Source organism: Castanea sativa, chromosome 10, assembly GCF_040712315.1.
Source record: "Castanea sativa cultivar Marrone di Chiusa Pesio chromosome 10, ASM4071231v1".
NCBI lineage: Eukaryota > Viridiplantae > Streptophyta > Magnoliopsida > Fagales > Fagaceae > Castanea > Castanea sativa.
The window spans coordinates 6,901,817-6,921,848 of NC_134022.1; the positions used below are offsets into that span (position 1 = coordinate 6,901,817).

At 33.1% G+C, this 20,032-nt stretch overlaps 1 protein-coding gene across 1 annotated transcript; it reads left to right on the plus strand.

Annotated features, from left to right (window-relative positions):
- The first annotated feature begins 6,753 nt into the window (after nt 1-6,753).
- Nucleotides 6,754-15,839, plus strand: LOC142611651 (tobamovirus multiplication protein 2B). The gene is made up of 6 exons (XM_075783745.1): nt 6,754-6,932; nt 7,652-7,810; nt 14,148-14,213; nt 14,324-14,388; nt 15,133-15,223; nt 15,514-15,839. The coding sequence occupies exons 2-6, from the start codon at nt 7,679-7,681 to the stop codon at nt 15,547-15,549; spliced, it is 390 nt and encodes a 129-aa protein (XP_075639860.1). The 5' UTR covers nt 6,754-6,932; nt 7,652-7,678; the 3' UTR covers nt 15,550-15,839.
- The last annotated feature ends 4,193 nt before the right edge of the window (nt 15,840-20,032 follow it).

Consider the following 20,032-nt stretch of genomic DNA (forward strand, 5'->3'; position numbering starts at 1 on the left):
GTAGGGATTACTGCCTCGAGGTGTGGATTGAGGCCTTGAACGTGGTCGGAGCTCCTACTGACTCAGAGTGGAGGAAAGCTAAGAATGTCTACTACCCAGAAGGCCTCTAAGAAGCTCTTGAGGCAACTCCAGGCCTTGGAACGGATGTCGCCCCTGCTATTATTGCACCTGAGCAGCTTCTTACCACCCAAGCCTTTCTTCCTCCCCCCAAGGCCACTAAAGGACCTGGCAAGGCTGGTGACCCAAGTCACGGGGTGGAAGTGGCTAAGGGCAAGGGGCTGGCCAGGGTAGAGCTCAGCCAAAAGACAAGGACAAAGGCAAGGAAGCTGCAAGACAAAGGAGTCTGAGCCAGTCAAGCCTCGTGGCCCAGGAGAAGAAGGCCACCTTGGGTAAGGTTGCTGATCCTCCCGTCTCCCAACTAGTCAGCAAAGAAGATCCTCCTCCAGCCAAGGCTTAGCTTAGGATTTTTCTCTTCTTCTTTTTTGTACTATTCTTTTGTTGTGGAAGTATGCCACTGTTTATGATGTATCTTTTCTTTTGTTCAATGAAAAGACATTAACTTTTACTTTATAAACCTTTGTTTTTCATGTGATATTTGTCTCTAATTGGTTGTAGTTATTGTTTTGTCCTTTGCTAAAAGGTTAGATTGGTGATGCTTCTAAGGGTGAACACCCATACTTTAACATAAGCTAATAGTAATGAATTGTTGTTAATCCAAATAAATTAAGCCCATGTAGACAGTGAGAAAAATAACCATGTGTTGGTACTAAAAACTGTATAATCAAAAGAAATGTCTGGGTCCTTAAAGACAAGCAAAACACTTAGTAGAAAAAGGGGGTGTTTGAGGTCTCTCATTTTAAGAGTACCCTATGAATGTACCTTCAGAATCATTTGACCAAAACCCAGGGTGAGTCCATTTTCTCGTGATGATGCATATGTCGAGGTCCTATCCTTGGTGAAATTGCGAATTGTTATTTTACTCAAGGCATGTGGTCCAAGGGACCAAGCATAGCCGAGGTCTTGCCTGGTATTTTCATGATCAAAGAAATGTTAATTTACCCAAGACATGTAATCCAAAGAATTGGACATAACCAAGATTCTGTTTAACACTTGAACAAATAATGAAGAGTATTAATTTACCCAAGGCATGTGGTCCGAGGAACCAGACATAACTAATATTATGTTTAACACTTGAACAAATAATGAAGAGTATTAATTTACCCAAGGCATGTGGTCTAAGGAACCATACATAACTAAGGTTCTGTTTAACACTTAAACAAATAATGAAGTATATTAATTTACCCAAGGTATGTGGTCCGAGGAGCCAGGCATGACCAATGTTCTGTTTAATATTCAAACAAGTAGCACGGAATATTAATTTACCTAAGGTATGTGGTCCGAAGAGCCAAGCATGACTAAGGTTTAGTTTAATATTCAAACAAGTAGCCCAAAATATTAATTTACCCAAGGTATGTGACCCGAGGAATTAGGCATGACCAAGGTTCTATTTAATATTCAAACAAGTAGCCCATAATATTAATTTACCTAAGGTATGTGGTCCTAGGAGCTGGACATGACCAATGTTCTGTTTAAAATTCAAACATGTAGCCCGGAATATTAATTTACCTAATGTATGTGGTTCGAGGAGCTAGACATGACCAATGTTTTTTTTAATATTCAAACATGTAGCCCGGAATATTAATTTACCTAAGGTATGTAATCTGAAGAGTCAGACATGACCAAAGTTCTGTTTAATATTCAAACGAGTGACCAAGATGACACATAACTCTAATAAAAACATAAAGGATCTATAATATCAATGAAACTTAAATAATTACCTATTCTCCACCATGGAACAAGACCAAAAGCAATTCAAAATTTGTTCATAACCTGTAATATAAATCCCAACAGCTATTTACATGTTTCTAGTAAAGTGAGAGTAACTTTCGAGTTACTGATGTATTAAAGACCAGTTAAGACTGATAATAATTGAAAATAACAAGGTCATACTACATAAGGCTCTACAAATTTTTTTTAGAATGGTTACTAAGAAATTTAAATTATATAAAATTTAATAAAGTGATAACTTGAATATTTGCTATAATTGTGAGTCGAGTCATTAAAGAGAGTAAAATTGTTATGACTGCAAAACCAAAAAAGAATATAACTATCATCACCATCAAGAAGAACTGGCAACCACAATATTTTTCTCGGTAAATAATTACCCATTCTCCACCATGGAACAAGACCAAAAGCAATTCAAAATGTGTTCATAACCTGTGATATAAATCCCAACACCTATTTACATGTTTCTAGTAAAGTGAGTAACTTTCGAGAGTTACTGATGTATTAAAGACCAGTTAGGACTGATAATAATTGAAAATATCAAGGTCATATTACATAACATAAACACAAGTTTTGTAATCCTTTCTTCATAAGTGCATCCGAGGATGAAATTACTTAAGGCATCTACTCTAACTCCTGCCCCAAAAGAGGAGAGAGATGAAAATATCAGAACTATAGCTATTTTTAAAAATATAACTAAATATGATTAGGGCACATGGCATGAGTGAAAAAAAAAAAAAAAAAAAAAAAGTACCTCAACAGTAGTATTAAATTTGGATAAGAATTTTAATATATTAACTAATTACATTTACTTAAAAATAATAATTTGACTAATTATTTATATTTTAATGATAGAGATTGTGTTTAATTTTAAATGTATCTATGTATATGCACGTGTTACATGCTTTTTTTTATAAATAATTTGACTAATTATATATATTCTTATAATAAAAATTGTGTTTAATTTTGAATGCATCTATGCGTTTGCATTACTTATATGCTAGTCTATATATAATAATAATAGGTAAAACTGAGAGAAAATCTAATTAGATTTCAAATTGAAATTAAATTAGAGTTTAATTTTAGGTCATGTGTCTCATCTAATCTAAGTATTTAAATTTTTGTACCAAGTGAGTTAATTTAATATAAAATGAGATTTTAATTAGAGTTTAATTTTGTGACATGTGTCTCATCTAATTTAATTTTTTTAATTTGTGTCAAATGAGTTAATTTAGTGTAAAAAATGAGGAGTCCAGTATAAGTAAACCATAAAAAAAATATAGGAAAAATTACACTTTACCCACCTATGGTTTGTCTGAAAAACATTTTGCCTACCTGTGGTTTAAAAATTGGCACTTTACTCACCTGAGGTTAGCTCCGTTTGTCTCCGGTTAACTCCATTTGTCTCCCGTTACCCACCTTTGTTAAAAACAGATGTAAAATTTTATTTTATTACCCTTTTATGTCTCTCTCCTCTCAAAACATAAAAAACTAAAAAACCAAGGGAGAAAAAGATCAAAAAGCTAGATTTTGTAAAAAATTAAATCCTAACTTTTATATCTTCTTTTTATGTAACAACTTTTAGATCTAAAAGCAAATCTTCTGTCATTCACAGAATAGGTTAAGGTTAAGATGGAAGTAAAGTGTTAAAATAGAAGATCTAAGGCAGTAGCGCTGCATAGCCTCTGCAGTTGCTAAGGCAGCCATATTCTTTCTGCATTCACAACTGTCTAAATATCACTAAAATGCAACAACATGTATTCTCCATGCCTCTGGCTACCAAAGCATGTATTCAATAAAAAGAAACAATAAAGAAACGCGAATATGTGGATGCTGATCCCATATATATGCACCAAAATATGGGCCTAGACAGCAACATATAGCGCATATGGATGGCCTTATTGAAGATGTAGTTAAATGTATAATATTCCAACATAAGCAAGATGGTAAACTAGCTGAAAAACTCTAGGAAAATAAACAAAAATGGATGGCTTAGTCCAATTTTTGATTTTATCCAAATTAAAAAAATTGCAGTCGTTAGGCTGGACGTCATTAAAGCACCCAAAAAAAACAGATAAATAATGTGATTGCTCCCATTATTTTGTAGGAAAGGGAGCCAACTATGCTAAAATTTTTATGAGTACAATCAGAAAGAACATAAAATCCCAGTACTCAAGTACCCGAGAACAGAATCAAGCCTTATCTAGGGGACTCGACTAACTTGCATAGGAGTTGCAATAAACTAAGTAGCTCTTTAGATCAATATTGAACCTAACTATAGTTTAAATTTACTGAAATATGTGAACATAATAAAGTTTTGATAAAAATCTGATATATGAAAAGAAGATGTAAAAATTAGGTTTTAAGTTTTATAAAACCTAGCTTTTAGATCTTCTTTTCCCTTGATTTTTTTAGTTTTTTATGTATTAAGAGGAGAGAGACATAAAAGGGTAACAAAAATACAAAATTACCCCTGTTTTTAAAAATGGTGGATAACCAGAGACAAACAAAGCTAACCACAGATGGGTAAAGTGTCAATTTTTAAACTGCAAGTAGACAAAGTGTTTTCGGGTAAACCACAGGTGGGTAAAATATAATTTCCCCAAAAATATAATTGTTGAATGATTTTATATATATTAGCCTTTTTTTTATAACTAAAAACAATTGAAGTTTATAAGTCATATATATATATATATATATATATATATATATATATATATATATATATATATATATTAATAGCCAAACTTAAGAGAAAATCCAATTAAATTCTAAACTGGAGTCTAATTTTGCACAACGTATCTCATCTAATTTTTAAATTTGTGTTTCAAGTGAACTATTAGGTGCAAAAATTAAAAAAATAAATAAATTCAATTAGATTCTAAATTGAATTTTAATTGGAGTTCAATTTTGTGCATGTGTTCCATCTAATTTTTAAATTTTTGTGATAAGTAAATTATTGAATGCAAAAACAGAAGAGTTTAGATCTAATTAGATTCTAAATTATATATATGTAATTGTGATTATTTTTAAATGTATCCATGCATATGTACGAGTTTACACACTAGTAAATATTAATAAGTATAGCTAAGAGAAAATCCAATTAGATTTCAAATTGGAATTCAAGTAGAGTATAATTTTGAGCTACGTGTCCAATCTAATCTAAATTTCAAAATTTTGTTTCCAAGTGAGTTAATTCAATATAAAAATTGGATTTCAATTAGAGTTTAATTTTACGTCAAGTGTCCTATTTAATCTAAGTTTTTTTTTTTTAATTTTAGTGTCAAACGAGTTAATTTAGTGTAGAAAATGAGGAGTCTAATATAAATAAACCATAAAAAACCTAATCATATAGTCTTATTGCCAAAACTCAATCAATAGATAGGTTAGTGACTACTAAGAAACTTTTTGGTAACAAAGAGAACCAATCATCTTTTCCCAAAAGAGAGAGGAAACCTTAAAACTATAGTTAGGAAAGGGTTGGGAGAATCAACTTTAATCAATCAAGAACCAACATAATTAATAAGTAAACTTTTTAAAAAACAAAGTTTGGCTACAAAATTAGTTGTACCCTTAGACTACAATTTTACTCAATATTTTTTTATTAGATATGAATTTTGATAAATCCATTGTTGGATTACATATTCTTCTTATATCCTCCATGCTTACAAATTTCAAATAAAAAAAATTAAAGATGAATAATTATGTCATCAATAAATTGTTTAAATGGCAAGTTTTTATAGTTTAAAATGATGCATAAAATATAACCTTAAAGATCATATAGTAAATAATATCTAATTGATACAAAATTTGACATATGTATTAAGAGAGTATAAAACATGCAATTCATCGGTTAGATTTTCAAAATAAGTAATAATGTTTAATTTATATGATAAGGTTGTAACCTTACACTCTGTTTGTTTCGACGTAAAATATTTTCAAATGTAAAATATTTTACATGTAAATATTTTACTGTAAAACATTTGCAAGTGTTTGGTTAGTGTTCTGAACTAAACATTGCAAATATAAATCGATCACCATTAGCCACCGCATACTCAGCCACCACTAACCATTGCAAAAACACACCTACTGTAATCCCATCCAATCAGCTACCAGCATCCACCTACCCAAACACCCAAGAGACACCAAAATCATCACCAACCATTCAAAAGACAACCATCATAACAACCACCAGCCACCACCAAAGATTCAAAAAACCACCACCAACTACCAAAAAGACAACCACCAACCACCAAATCATCACCAACTACCCAAAAAACAACCACCAACAATCCAAAAATCCATATTAGAAAGGCAAAAACACCCACAAAACCAGATCAAAAACCTGAAAAGAAAACCCTCAAACAAAGAATCTAATCTAAAAATCCAGCAATCCAACAAATCTAGCGGCGGTAAGATCAGAAAAGTCACCAGCAAGATCAGAGCAGCCACCAAAAACCCAAGCCGCCGCTTAGCATGTAAATCCCGATGGGTTTTGTGAGAAAGGCGAGAGAAAGGAGGAGGTGTGGAGTTTATGGGTGGCACCGTAGGTGGGTGGCGTCGCTAGTGGGTGGTGTCGATCGATGGGTTTTGGGAGAGATGGATTGGTGGGTGAGAGAAGGAATGGGTTGGGCTATGACTTGTGAGAGAAACCTGAGAATGAGAGATACCATGATAGGGAGAGATAGCGTGAGAGTTATCGAGATGAGAATTAGTGAGCAAATATAAAATGTTTTACCAAAATTTTAAGTGTAAAATATTTTATATAAATTTGCTTTAGATTAATTTGATTGACTAAAGATATTATATTTTTGACTAAATATTTTACGATAAAACAAATACAATAAAAATAAAAAAAATATTTTCCTCCAAATATTTTATATCAAAACAAATGGATTGTTAGTCATTAGTAATAGATATTTTCGACTCTCTCTCTCTTTAAAAATCGTCTCTCTATCTCTCTTTCGTTTTAGAAAAAAAAAAATCCAGTCTCTTATTGGACTGTATTTCAAATACTCCTCCTATACCTAACGCCTATGCTGGAGTTTCCTCAGTCTCTTTCTCCAGCCACGGACAAAGCCGATTAGGTTAAATAACTCTCTCTCTCTCTCTCTCTCTCTCTCTCTCTCCCCTATTTGATTCATTCATGTTTTGAGATACTCTATGTTTGGTTTGCTAAGGTCTGATCATCAATGTCGGAGTGTATCATATTTTTTTGGAGTTTATGGACCTCAGAATTAGATTCCTGTTTCTTTTTAATATTATCATTTTCGTTGTTGTTGTTGTTGTCATTTATTTCTTTCCTAATTGTTTGGTGGCACATTTGTTAGTAGAATAGTGATTTACTTTTATCTATGGCGTACATTGTGGATCATATCTCCATGCTTTTGAATTCAACGGAAACATTTCCAGGATTACTACATCGAATTTGGTGTGTGTGTGTGTGTATATGCATATGTATCAACGCATGTTTCAAGAGTTGGGTTCGGTTCTGTTTAATGATCTATTTCTTTAACAATTAACGCTAAACTTTCTCGTATAATATTTAGCATTGAAAGAAAACAAAATCATGTGATAAAATTATAAATAATAAAGATAATCTTTGAAGTTAGCACTGTACTAATTGAAAGCAAAAAAAAAAAATACTAAATTTATTTCTGTGTTGTGAAATAAATTCTAAATTTCTGTTTTTTCCCCAAACACCTCAATGCCCAAAATAATAAAAAGAAAAAAAAAAAAAAAAGAGGAATGAGCACTCTTCAAACAAGCGACTAGTTTTTCTAAATAAAGCACAACTCTCTTGCAGAAAATTTTGTAACGTGAACAAGGAATAATGGCAAGCTCAACAAGCAGTGGGAGCAGCAGAGAAGGTACGGCCAAAGCCATGGTGGCCGATCAGATCTCTCAGGCCGTTCAGTCCACCTCCAATCTCCTCTACCTCATGCAACAATCGTCTGTTTCTCAGGCACACACACTCTCTCTCTCCCTCTAAATATAGATATGTGCTTTGTGCAATTGAATTGTTTCATTCTTGATGCTTTTAGTACATAGTGGCGAAATGGGTTTGTTGTGTTTTATTTTATAAGTAAACCTGTTTTTTTGCTTTAGTTTTAAAGATTGATTGAATATGCAAAAAAGTTATAATTTTGTGATTGTATGTTTTGCATTCTGAGTTTTTAAGTTCTTGTAATTGGAGAGAATAGAATTGTGGAAAACAAATTGTGCTTTTTAGGATGGAGAACTCCTGGAAATTTTCTTGTTGAATCAATACGAACCAAGTAGACTGCAATGTATTTTTGCATTTATTTTAATTAAGAGGAATAAATGCTACTTTGATATAGTTTGAAAAAGCTTAGAATTGGTACCCAATAGATGTATGTGAAGTCGTGAACGGGCATTACCTGGTTGACAGGCAGATGAGGCAGAAAGAGCTGCTAGTTAGCTTGAAAAAGGAGATGAAAGTGACTTATCAAAAAAAAAAAGAAAGGACATGAAAGTGTGTCCACACACACACCAAAAAAAAAGAAAAAAGAAGGAGAATTTGGAAGAGAGTGAAATACTGGTGCTGTCAAGAATTCACATGGGATGATTGGGACGGTATTGTTGAGTGGGCAGAGAAGCATTGCAAAGGTAAATCCTTGAAATGTGTATGCAGCAAATTGGGATTTAGTGCAGCCGTTTAATGTTTATCACATCTGGGGTCATACTCATAGGAATGCAATCATTTTCCAAGGGCTGATTAATTCTGATGACCACATTGTGAGCCTTGTTTGAAAATAAGTCAAGATTTGTTAAGAGGGGTGCCAACCATTTGTTAGATCCAGCACTAACTTAGAGCTTTACTGCAAATGGGGATTTGCAGATTCTGCCCTTAGGTAATAGTAGTTCTAAGGCTGGTTGGGTCTCCTTGTGGAATGTAGTTGTAATGCTTAACATTTACCTGTATAATTGGGTCATTTATGGTCTGATGTTTGTTATAGTTCCAATTAGTTGGGGTTTGGGAGCTTATTGTTGTTGCTACTGGCTTTCCCTGGAGTGGCCTTGTTGTTTGTTGTGTCTGGTCTCTGTACTGTGTTTGCTGGTTTTCCAGCTTGTTTTTAGTAAATGATTTTTGCTTATCAAAAAAAAAAAAACAGGACTTGAAACTAACTCTAAGGCAATCTTTGATCTTTATTTATATGTAATGTAAAATCTGATACTATTGAAACAATTTCATCTCACTTTTAGATAAAATGTTTATGTAATCTAAAAAGAAAATACAAATGTATTCAACAAAAGAAAAAAAAAAATACTGGAACAATACACGTAATATAAAAGAAATGTTGAAGTGTGTGGTGCCAAATATTTTTAGATAATATATGAGCAGCTTTTTGACAACTTACTTCCTCCACTTTGGAAACTGGATAAGAAGTTATCTTGTAAGTAAATGCAATGGATGGCCCCTTATTGCTGTAATGACCATTGATCTTCCAAATGGAAGTGGACCAAAAGGCTCTATGGCTATCCCATAGGCATTGAAATGAAGAGAAGATAATTGGAATTTAGGATGAGGACATGCTTGTATGTGCACCATGTTGTGGAGTTTTTAAAAGGATGAAATGAAATGGAATGGAATGGACATTTCATAAAAGAATGGATTTGAATACAATGTATTTTCTCTACTGTGTTTAGGAGTTTATAAAAGAAGAAATGAAAAGGAAGAAGGGAGTCCAATGTATTCCTCCATTTGAGGGATTCATGTAGTCTACAATCCAATCATCTATATTTCTTGCAATCATGAAGAGCTCAGGATAACTTTCTTTAAAAGTTAAATCTCCATTCATGCCAAAAACGGATCCTGGTTCCATCTCTCACTTCAAATCTTGCAAATTTAACAAAGCTATCCAAACCATGCCTAATATGTTTCCATAAGCACTCTACGTAAGTCTCCCTTGCAGCATTCAAACACCGACCACCTTAGGCAATGCCATATTTGATATCTATTACCTTCCTTCATAGATCATTTGCATCCTTGGGAATATATTTCATAAAAAAAACGCATAGGGGCAACCCCTGTACACAGGATGTGTACAAAAATACACCAAAATTAAGCACAAAACATACAACTATCAAGCATCTCAAGCACAGTGGAAAAAGAAAATAAAGAGGAAGCATTCATCCACTCAAATAAAGCTTTGAGGAAGGTAAGGTTATGATCTGCAATGGATTTTTTGCATCCTTCAAAGATCCTAGCATTTCTCTCACACCGTAGACACTGCTTAAGATAATGAGGGGTCATATTCCAAGTCACCCTATTGCCTCTACCAAACCTGGCTTGCCAGCTTGCTAATAGATCCAGCGTAACCCACAATACCCCAAACAAAATGAACTCCATGCTCCAAAGTTCTTGTGCAGCAGGGCAATGAAGAAGTAGATAGTTAATAGTTTCCTCAGTTGACTTACACATACATCCCTAGTCTATGACAATTACCCATCTCCTCCTAAAGCTATCAATAGTCAAGATTTTCCCCAAAGCTGCAGTCCAAAGAAAAAAGGCCACCTTAGTAGGGACTTTAGGCTTCTGCAAACTTCTCCAAGGGAAGCAAGACCGGGTTTAAAGAATGCCTCCACATACATCTGCAACCATTAGCTTTTTTAATCCTTAGATCCCCTAATTGTTAAAGATTGCACACAATCTACCAATTCACCAAGTAGAACTTGTGAACTTCATCAATACCACCCCATAAAAACCCCTTAGAATTTTTTCCGTCCTATTAGCCACTCCCACTGGCAAATGAAAAGGTGATAGAAAAAAAAAGTTGGTATACTAGAAAATGTATATTTAATCAGAGTGAGCCGCCCTCCTTTTGATAGTTACATTTTCTTCAACGTGCTAAGGATTTTCCCATTCTTTCTTAAATACCATCTCATATCTCCTTTGCCTTAAAATGAGCTCACAAATGTAATCCTAAGTATTTCACTGGAAGTCGTGATACTTTGTTTGAGTGGATAAATGATTTAGGTGCTTTTACTTTTGCCTCTTTGTCTGAGTTACTTGATAGTTGTATTTTTCAAGCATCATTTTGTTTGATTTCTCTTTATCCTTTGTACACTGCCTGTGTACTTGGATTCATTGCACTATTTCGGTTTTTTCAATGAAGTCTTATAAATAAATAAAAAAGTCGTCCAAGTTTGCAGCCCAGAAGATTATGCCAATATCTCTTGGTCTTCTACTCCTCCGGGTACCATCTCTCACAAATTCTCTCTTAAGAGCTGAAACTACTTCAAAGCAAATTAGAATACAACTCAAGCTCCATATTTGATCTACATTGGCATTACAAAAGATGAGAATATTGTCAGCAATCAAAAGATGTGATATACCAAAGGTTCTCCTTCTTTACAGTTGAGAAATCCATTACCACACCAAAATTTTATCTTGCTCTCAATTGGAGTCTAGTAGGGTACTTTAAAGGGAGGAAACAGCTTAGGCAAGGTGACTCTTTGTGCCCTTACCTATTTGCAATTGCAATAGAGGCCTTTACTATGATTATGCAGCTAAGTGTCAAGGAGTACGAGGAAAGCAGGTTGCTTTTTCGGTACCCATTAATATCAGGGGGATTGAGCTTTCATGATCAACTCTGATTGATAAGATTATGGTGGACAGCTAAAAATCTCTCAGCAGGAAGAGCTCAGCTCCTTCAATCAGTATTCTATAGAATCCAAGTTTATTTGGCTAGTTGTTAGAACTGCCTAGAAGTTTGTAAAAGCTATTGAGCAAGAATTCAGTAGCTTTTTGTAGAAAAGTTGAGAGAAGTATGTTGGGGTGCTACAGTTGTTTTGGGTTTGGATTGTGTGCCAATAAAAGAAGGAGGTTTGGGGTTGAAAAGGATAGAGGAATGGAATAAGGCAGCCGTTCTAAAGCATAATTGGAATTTGTTTGTACAAGCAGGTTCTTTATGTGTGACCTGGGTGCACTATAACATCCTAAAGGAGATGAGCTTTTAAGTTGTTAGGGTCCCTCAATAGTGTACCTGGGGCTGGAGGAAGATCCCAAGCTTGTGGAGCCTTGCTAGACGTTATTTGAAGTTTCAGTTGGGGATGGGATCCTTATTTTCCTTAGGCATGATTGGTGGCATGCTGACGGGGGGCATATGAAAAATATGAATACAGAGCAATATATGGTTCTGCTAGCATCATGGATGCTAAGGTTGCTGTGTGTTGAAGGGTTGGGACTGGTGTTGAAATCATGCAAGGCCAGATAACTTAGTCTCTATCCAAAGCAAATTATATCTAATTAAGCTAGAAGATGTGGATCAGCTTATTTGGGTGGTTTCTCTCTCTCTTTTTTTTTTTTTTTGGGAGAATCTATTTGGGTGGTTTTTAATTATGCTAGATTTTAGTCATACTGAAACCTGGAAGGAATTATCCAAACCTCCTATGGTTAATTGGTGGAGGTTGGTTTGGTTCCCTTTAGCCATCCCTTAGCATGCCCTTTATCGGGTGTTTAGCACTTAGAAACAGGTTAGCCCTAGAGATAGGCTCCTTCAATGGGAATACAATGGAGACATAAATTGTGTATTTTGTAGTGCCTTCTTGGAGAGCAGGAATCCCATTTTTTTCAGCGTTCATTTAAAAGGAGAATTTGGAAAGAGATTATGTGATGTTGTCTGGTCACTAGTCCTAAATATTGCTAAGATATTCAGCAAAAAAAAATATATATATTGCTAAGATGGTGTTGTTAATTGGGGGCTGCAGAATCTTAAGGGTTGATTGGGGAATGGAAAAGTGGGAGGATAAAAAATGATGGGATGGAAAATTGGGGGAATAGAAAAGATTTTAGTTTTCCCTCATATGTGTTTAATCGGGGGTGGAAAAGTGGAGGAGTACTTTTTTTTTTTTTGTTTTGTTGAGAAGAAAAATGAGGGGATAGAAAATAGAGTTTGTGTGAATTTATTCTTATGTCCCTATTGCATTAAAAAAGAAATTTAATAGTTTATACGGGAAAAAAAAATTACAAAAATAAAAAATAAAAACTGAATGTGAAGAGGGGAGAGGGGCAGATGGGTAATTTCCCATCTTAAGCCCATTTTCTCTCCAATTTGGGGAGAAAATTCTCTTCACAAAAAGTGGGCTCAGGGAGAAAACAGTTTGTCCCCCCCAAATCACCCCCTTCAACCAAACACACATCCCCAACATTTTCTCTTCTCCCCACAAATCACTCCATTTTTCTCCCTAACCAAATGGACCCTAAAGGTAAAAGCTTCCGAGTAGTTCTATGTAAACTTGGGAAGTTGTCATGTACAATGAAAGAATACATGCTGGCCAGATCAAACAGAGGAAAGTATAATCCAGGCAATTAGTGTTGGTTGTAAATGGGGTCTTCAGTATTCCCTTGTTTGTTTACAATTAATTTTGAGTCTGGTTTGCAAAGGGTTTGGGGTGGAGGATCTTAGCAAAGTTGTTTGTTTTTTTGATACTTTCTTGTCCTCTGCTTCATATGCAGCACTGAAGCTGCGTGCTGGTGTTTGAACTGAGTTTTTCAATAACATTTTTCTCATTCATTAAATAAAAATTTTAAGAAGAGAGAGAGAGAGAGAGAGAGAGAGAGAGAGAGAGAGAATTTTTTATGTTTTGCTTCCACACATAAATACTCTTTAAGTTAATAACTTTTCTTTGAAGAACCTTCATTGTATGCGTTATTATCCCTATACATTGATGGTACAAGCTGAATTATCACCTGTTAGTGCTTGTTGCTACTTTTGTAGCTCAATTCAGTCTTAAAATGGTTGGATCCTCTTGTACTCTGTTATCTTGCACATAACAGCCTATTGTAGAATCCTTTCTTAGTTGATATTTATAAATAGAAGGAATAATGCCACACAAGCTGTTCCGGTGGGTCTGACTTTTATCACGTGTGAAAACAAACTGCTTTTCATGTTAAGTTGAACAACCAGTTCAAGATTTTGCAATTCAGATTTAGAGTTCTTGGAATGATGGGAAAGGTGGTTATTTATTGTAAAGTATGGTATAGACTTACAAAACTTATGCAACATTGCTTAACTAATAGAAAAACTATGATCTACTAGTACTAGGGAAAGAAAATAAGAAGGATCTGCATTTCTGTTGATAAATTCATTTCAGGCTGTGATGTAATATTCCTTTCAATATAATGATACATGACATGCAAATTACCATCTTTCTTTCATGAGCCATGTAAATGAGATCGATGCTTCTTGCAGCTTCTTAGATTGTCAAAAACCAAATGATATTCCTTCATGGTCTATCTTCATGGTTACTCAAATTATCTATGATCACATCTGCAGGCCCAACTGATAAAGCTTCCAAAGAACCTTTTGGCAAAAACCTCTACAATCAAGAATACCGGGCAAGTATGTAGATCTGCTGCACAAATGTAGGATATCATTTTTTAAAAGTGTAGGATTTCTTTAAAAAATACCTGTAGTTCTGATCTTTTCATATCTCTCCTCTTTTGCTGCAGGTTTTAGAGCAGATGCCTCGAGTAATTTCATCTTTTGATGCACATATGGAGAACGGATTACAAAGGTTGTGTTCATGTAGTATGACCTTGTTATTTCAGATTGTTATCAGTCTTAACTGGCCTTTAATACATTATAACTCTAAAGTCACTCTCACTTCACTAGAAACATAAGTATGTGTTGTGGTCTCCCTTAGGGCATATGTTAATAAGTCATTTTAAGAAAGTTTTGATACCACTTTTATGAGGAATATAAAAAAGGGTCAAAAAATCAATTACTTTTTTCTTTTCCAATAAAAGGTTTTTAAAAATATTTCTTAAACCAATGCCCTTAAGACATCTGTTAATTTTTACCAACTTAGAATGTGGAAACACAGTATTTTGAGGATCCACGATGATCCTTGCAGAAAGAAGAATAATTTGGTCTATCAGCTTTACCCCCCAGCCACTTGGTCTTTCAGAAAGAAATATTATTCTGAGGATCCACGATGATCCTGGCTGCGTATTTCCTTCTTGGTCTTTCAGCTTTACCCTCCAGCCACTTGGCTGTTGTTATTTGTTGTATGGATCAAATGGAAACATAACTAAAATCTGGGTTCGAATACCCTTACCCCCCACTTCTTATTAAGGGGGAAAGAAGTACTATCTACAATGCACTGAATTAGTTGTATGTCTGGATTCTGCGTGGGGACATAAATCACAGATTTCACTGCAAGAAAAGAAGGAATATCGTTTAATTTCCTCCTGATATTTAAGTTTACAACATTTTATTTCTGATTCTCATGGCTTATTTGAGTAATAATTTCCTGCAGTGTTCCTCATCTACAGACCGTAATCCAGTTACTTGAAAATATCAAAAGCTTCCAGCTTAATTCTCTCTCTCAAGCTCATCTTTCTCAAGAGGTACTCTCTCTCTCTCTCTCTCTCATGAGTATGTTCCCCCTTGCACATGTTATGTGGAGGTTGAGGTCATGGGTCCGAAACCCATTGAGCGTATATGTCACTTACCAATAAAAAAATTGTCACACAATGCACAATTTTTTTTCCACATTGAAAGCTGTTTCAATAGATGCCCAAAAATGAAAGAAGTTGTCTGTTTGGTACAGTTTATTTTTTCAGCTTTAAAAAAAATTTACTCAGAATTTGTAACATTTCCTTGTTTCAACTTCCTCTCTTTAACGGCTAATCTTCAGGAACCTGAGTTGGCAAGACCTTCTGAGGTGCCGTAGTTGACTGAACTTTGATGCACAGTTTGCCGACTGAAGTATCAGTTCAATGCATTAACTGATGTCATGGCAGACTGTCTAAATCTACCTCAGATGATCGAGAACTTAAAGGGTCACATCGATTACTATGTGGTCTCAATGTGACATTGTACCTAACCAGAAATCATTTGTTTGAACATAAGAGTATGTTCCACCTTGTAATGTCTTTTCTGTTAAAAATGTCCCCATTACGATGAATGTGAAGTTGTGAACTCAAACTTGTCCCATATTAATTTCTCCAAGCATTTGAAACACGTTTATAGGTCTGAAATGGAAGCATGCGTAAATTTGTAGCCACGATCATCATGCTTTATACGCGTTTGTTCTACCCTTGCATTTATAGGTGCCAATGCTTTACACAAATTATCTCACTCGTATACGGTATACTACACAGGCACGCCTTTGTATAATTGACAGTTCGACTCTTTGACTACTAATTAGTAATTATATAAAACAAACGACAAAATGTTGCCCACAACAAACGTTGGGATGGGACGTTGAAGGAACAATTCGGAGAAAACTATCTAAACTTGTCCTATTTTTTATTATCAAAGTGTAAATTTTAAAAATTTAACTATTGAATTAGGTAAAAATTGACCACTATCACTATTTACCAAAAAAAAATAGTACTATATCGTTATTTTGGAAACATATAGGGATTTACTATTTTTTTGAAACTCAAATTTGTTGTGAAATTCGAGTTTCAAAAAATAAAGTTCTTTGAAAAAATATACTTTAAATTTGATAGAAAATTTTTCCATGATACTTGAGTACTATGGAAAATTCGATTTAGCCAAATTCGAGTACTTAAAAAGTAGTAAATCTCTATATATTTTTAAAATAGTAGTAGACTGCAATATAATTTGCAAAAAGATGCTATTTGACTATTTTCGCCATTGGATTACAAGTTATTTATATTCTTAACATGTATGTCAAATTTCGTTCAAATCAGATATTATTTACTAATCAATCAATAAGTTTATTTTTATGTATAATTTTTTATTACAAAAGCTTTAAATTTAAACATGTCATTGATGACATAATTATTGATCTTTGATTTTCTTGAAATTTTGCAAGCATGGATAATATAATAAGAGTATGCAATCCAACGGTTAGATTTTCAAAATTCATAACTAATAAAAAAATGTAAGGGGAGTTTGAATGGTTTCTTTCCAAACTAGATTTGTCTCAAGTCTTTCTTTTTTTGGTTGCACTAGTCTTTTTTTTATAAAAACATTTAACGTATTTGTTCATATATTGATTTTTAAAATTTCATATATTTTTTTTCTAAGTATCTTTATACTTTAACTAACTTTCAACAAAAAATTATCAACAAAAAATCAAATAAATTGGTGTCTAACGTACTCCTGTTTGGATTGAAGGAGAGGAAGGGGGAGTAGAGTAGTATTGACTCAAAATTAGCCTATTTTTAGTCAATTTTACTCTACTCACACCTTCCTTATACCAAAGTAAAAGAAATTTATAAATGCACCCTCCGGCACACATGCATGCCCACGTATTTAGCATCTTTGTTCTTATTAATTACTAATTAGTTCAAGTTGTCTCTAGTTTATATATTTAGATATTTAAGAAGCCAATTACAATGTAATTCTTCTAAGCAAACTATATATAACCCAAATCTAGTTCAAAATAAAGTTGAGTACTGTTCAAAATTGCTTCAAAACCAAATTGGACCATAACTCTTGTTTATTTATCAAACACTCACATTTCAATCTTACCTCCCAAACTAAAATCTAAACCCGAATTTTGTAGGTGTTTTTTTCCCCTGTTCTGTATATATATAGTTAATTTTTTTTAAAAAAAATAATGCCATTGAACTTAAAACTCAAAGAAAAATTACGTTTAAACTTTGGAGTGAAATATTTTATAAGAATAATTAGTATGGATAACAACGTATCAATAAATTTGATTGCATTAAATGCTTCTCCTAAAATTTGCCACAATCAGTTTCACAATTAATTGACAAGACAAGTTTGGCATATTTGTAGTTGGTGCATGCTACTGCTTTTGGATTTAGTAGTTGGGAAAGGGGGTTTGAACCGGACATTTTCGATTAGTGGTGCATACTACATTTCTCAATTGCAAACAAACTAATATAACATAAGACAACTTCATTTTGAGAATATTTCTTTGTGAGTCACGACTCCTTAAATGTTACAGATAATATTGTTACCCTTTATGCAGTACAGATACAATCATACAACTAATCCTATTCAGGAAGCAATATCCAATACTTTGATTGAATGTATCTTGTCTAACTTAGATTGTGTTTGTGTTTGTTGTTGTTGTTGCTTCTGCTGTTTTTTTCTTTTTTTGGCAGAGCCAAAAACTGTCATTCCATTACTTGCCAGAAAAGTAAAACGCTATTGCTTGTTGAATGTGAAAGTGGAATAGACTTTTTAAAATTTTCTTTTGAGAAGAAGAATAGACTTCAAAAAGAATCTTTAAAAAAAAAAAAAAAAAACATAATACTTTGGATCATGATTTACGGGGAGAAAAACACTTAGGATTATGATTTTTTTTAATAATAGTCCAAAGATCATTGACCCGAAACTAGTTAAGGCAACACACAGTCAAATTATTGAAAAGTAATTTGGACAAAGAGAATATAAAGACAAAAAAGAAGATGATGGGAATCGATACAAAGATCAAACAAACGTATGCCAGAAGGTGAGAAAGTAGTAAAAGAAGGACTTGGTTAAACGTATGCCAAAAGGTAAGAAAGTAATAAAAGAAGGACTTGGTTAAGGTCCAGTGCATCTAGTGCATTGGACTCGGTTTGATAATGACACGTGTCTAAAAATTAATTCATGTCATTATCTTAACAGGTTCAATAATACTGAATACTAGACCTAAGCCTGACCATAAAAGAAAGATACAGTCTCATTGTCCCAAACTAAATGTAATTTATAAATGCACTCTCGGGAATGCACATACGCATATTTAGCATATTTATTCTTGTTAATTACCAATTCAACTAATCTCTATTTTTATATTTTGGGTCCAATTAATGGGTGATTTTAGAGCATTAGTTAATGAATTATTTTAGAAAAGTTTTAATACTACTTTTATGAAAAATATAAATAAAAAAATTGTAAAAAAAAATCAATTGTTTTTTTTTTCTTTTTTCATAAAAAATTTCTAAATAAATGCCCTTAAGACATCCCGTTAACAAAATTATTTTGAAATAGAGATCAGTATATATAATACTAAGTTCAAAGTCAAATTGAGTATATTTCAAAATTAATTCAAAACCAAATTGGACCATAATTCTTGGTTATTTATCAAACACACACATTTCAATATTATCTCCCAAACTAATTATCTAAACCTTGACAATGCAATGCATATATAGGAATATAGCAGGGTTTTTTTTTTTTTTGGTTAGTGCCATTGGACTTAAAACCCAAGAAAAAATTGCATTTGAATTGTGAGATTATTGTACTCCCGAAAATTTGTATAATAACTTAATACCAATAAATCTTTTATAATAATAATCATTATGGATAACAATGTATGATGTATCTTTAAAATTTGATTGCATTAAATGTTTCTCTTAATATTTGCCACAACGAACTTCACAATTCACAAGACAAAGGGGGCATGTTTGTGGTTGGTGCATGCTACTTTTTTAGTAATTTGATAGTTGGAGAAAGATGATTTGAATCTTAAAGGTTTTCATTAGATACATTAGGAATAGGAAATACCAGTTAAGCTCCAATATTCTTAACTGGTTGTTACATGCTACATTTCTCAATAATGACAAAGCAATATAATACAAGACAACTTCTTTTTGGGAATGTTTATTTGTAGATCATAACTCCTTAAATGTTATATATATATATATATATATATATATATATATATATATATATATATATATATATATATATTTATTTGTTTGTTTGTTTGTTTGTTTTTAAGTACAGTTACACTCTTACATATACTATTGTTATTTGTTAACATATTATGGTGCTCTTATATACAAACCTCTTTGCAGTTCAAATACAACAAATCATATTCAGCAAGCAATATCCAATACTTTGATTCAATATATCTTGGTAATTGTTTTTGCCAAGACATTTCGACCTGCTCATAAATAATTGCATTATTTAGCTTAGATTGTGTGTTTTATTTTATTTTTGGCAGAGCCAGAATTGTCACTCCATTATCTAGAGTCTAGACATAAAAATAAAATAAAATAAAAAGTAAAACGCTATTGCTAGTCGAATGCGAATGTAGAACATATATACTCTTCTAGAAGAGCAGTGATACAGACGCGTGGTTAGAAGAACTACCACCCAATTTAGATGATGTTTTTTGGTCTAATTTACCTTAATAATAATGACTTACCTGTTTCTCAAAAGAAAAAGGAACATATATGTGTCAACTTTATCTAGACATTGAAAGAGAGTGTTTTTTTTTT

Coding starts and splice junctions, on each gene's coding strand:
- LOC142611651 (XM_075783745.1), top strand. CDS start 7,679: ATGGCAAGCTCAACAAGCAGTGGGAGCAGCAGAGAAGGTACGGCCAAA. Junction 14,214..14,323: donor CAATCAAGAATACCGGGCAA/GTATGTAGATCT, acceptor CTTTTGCTGCAG/GTTTTAGAGCAGATGCCTCG. Junction 15,224..15,513: donor AAGCTCATCTTTCTCAAGAG/GTACTCTCTCTC, acceptor GCTAATCTTCAG/GAACCTGAGTTGGCAAGACC.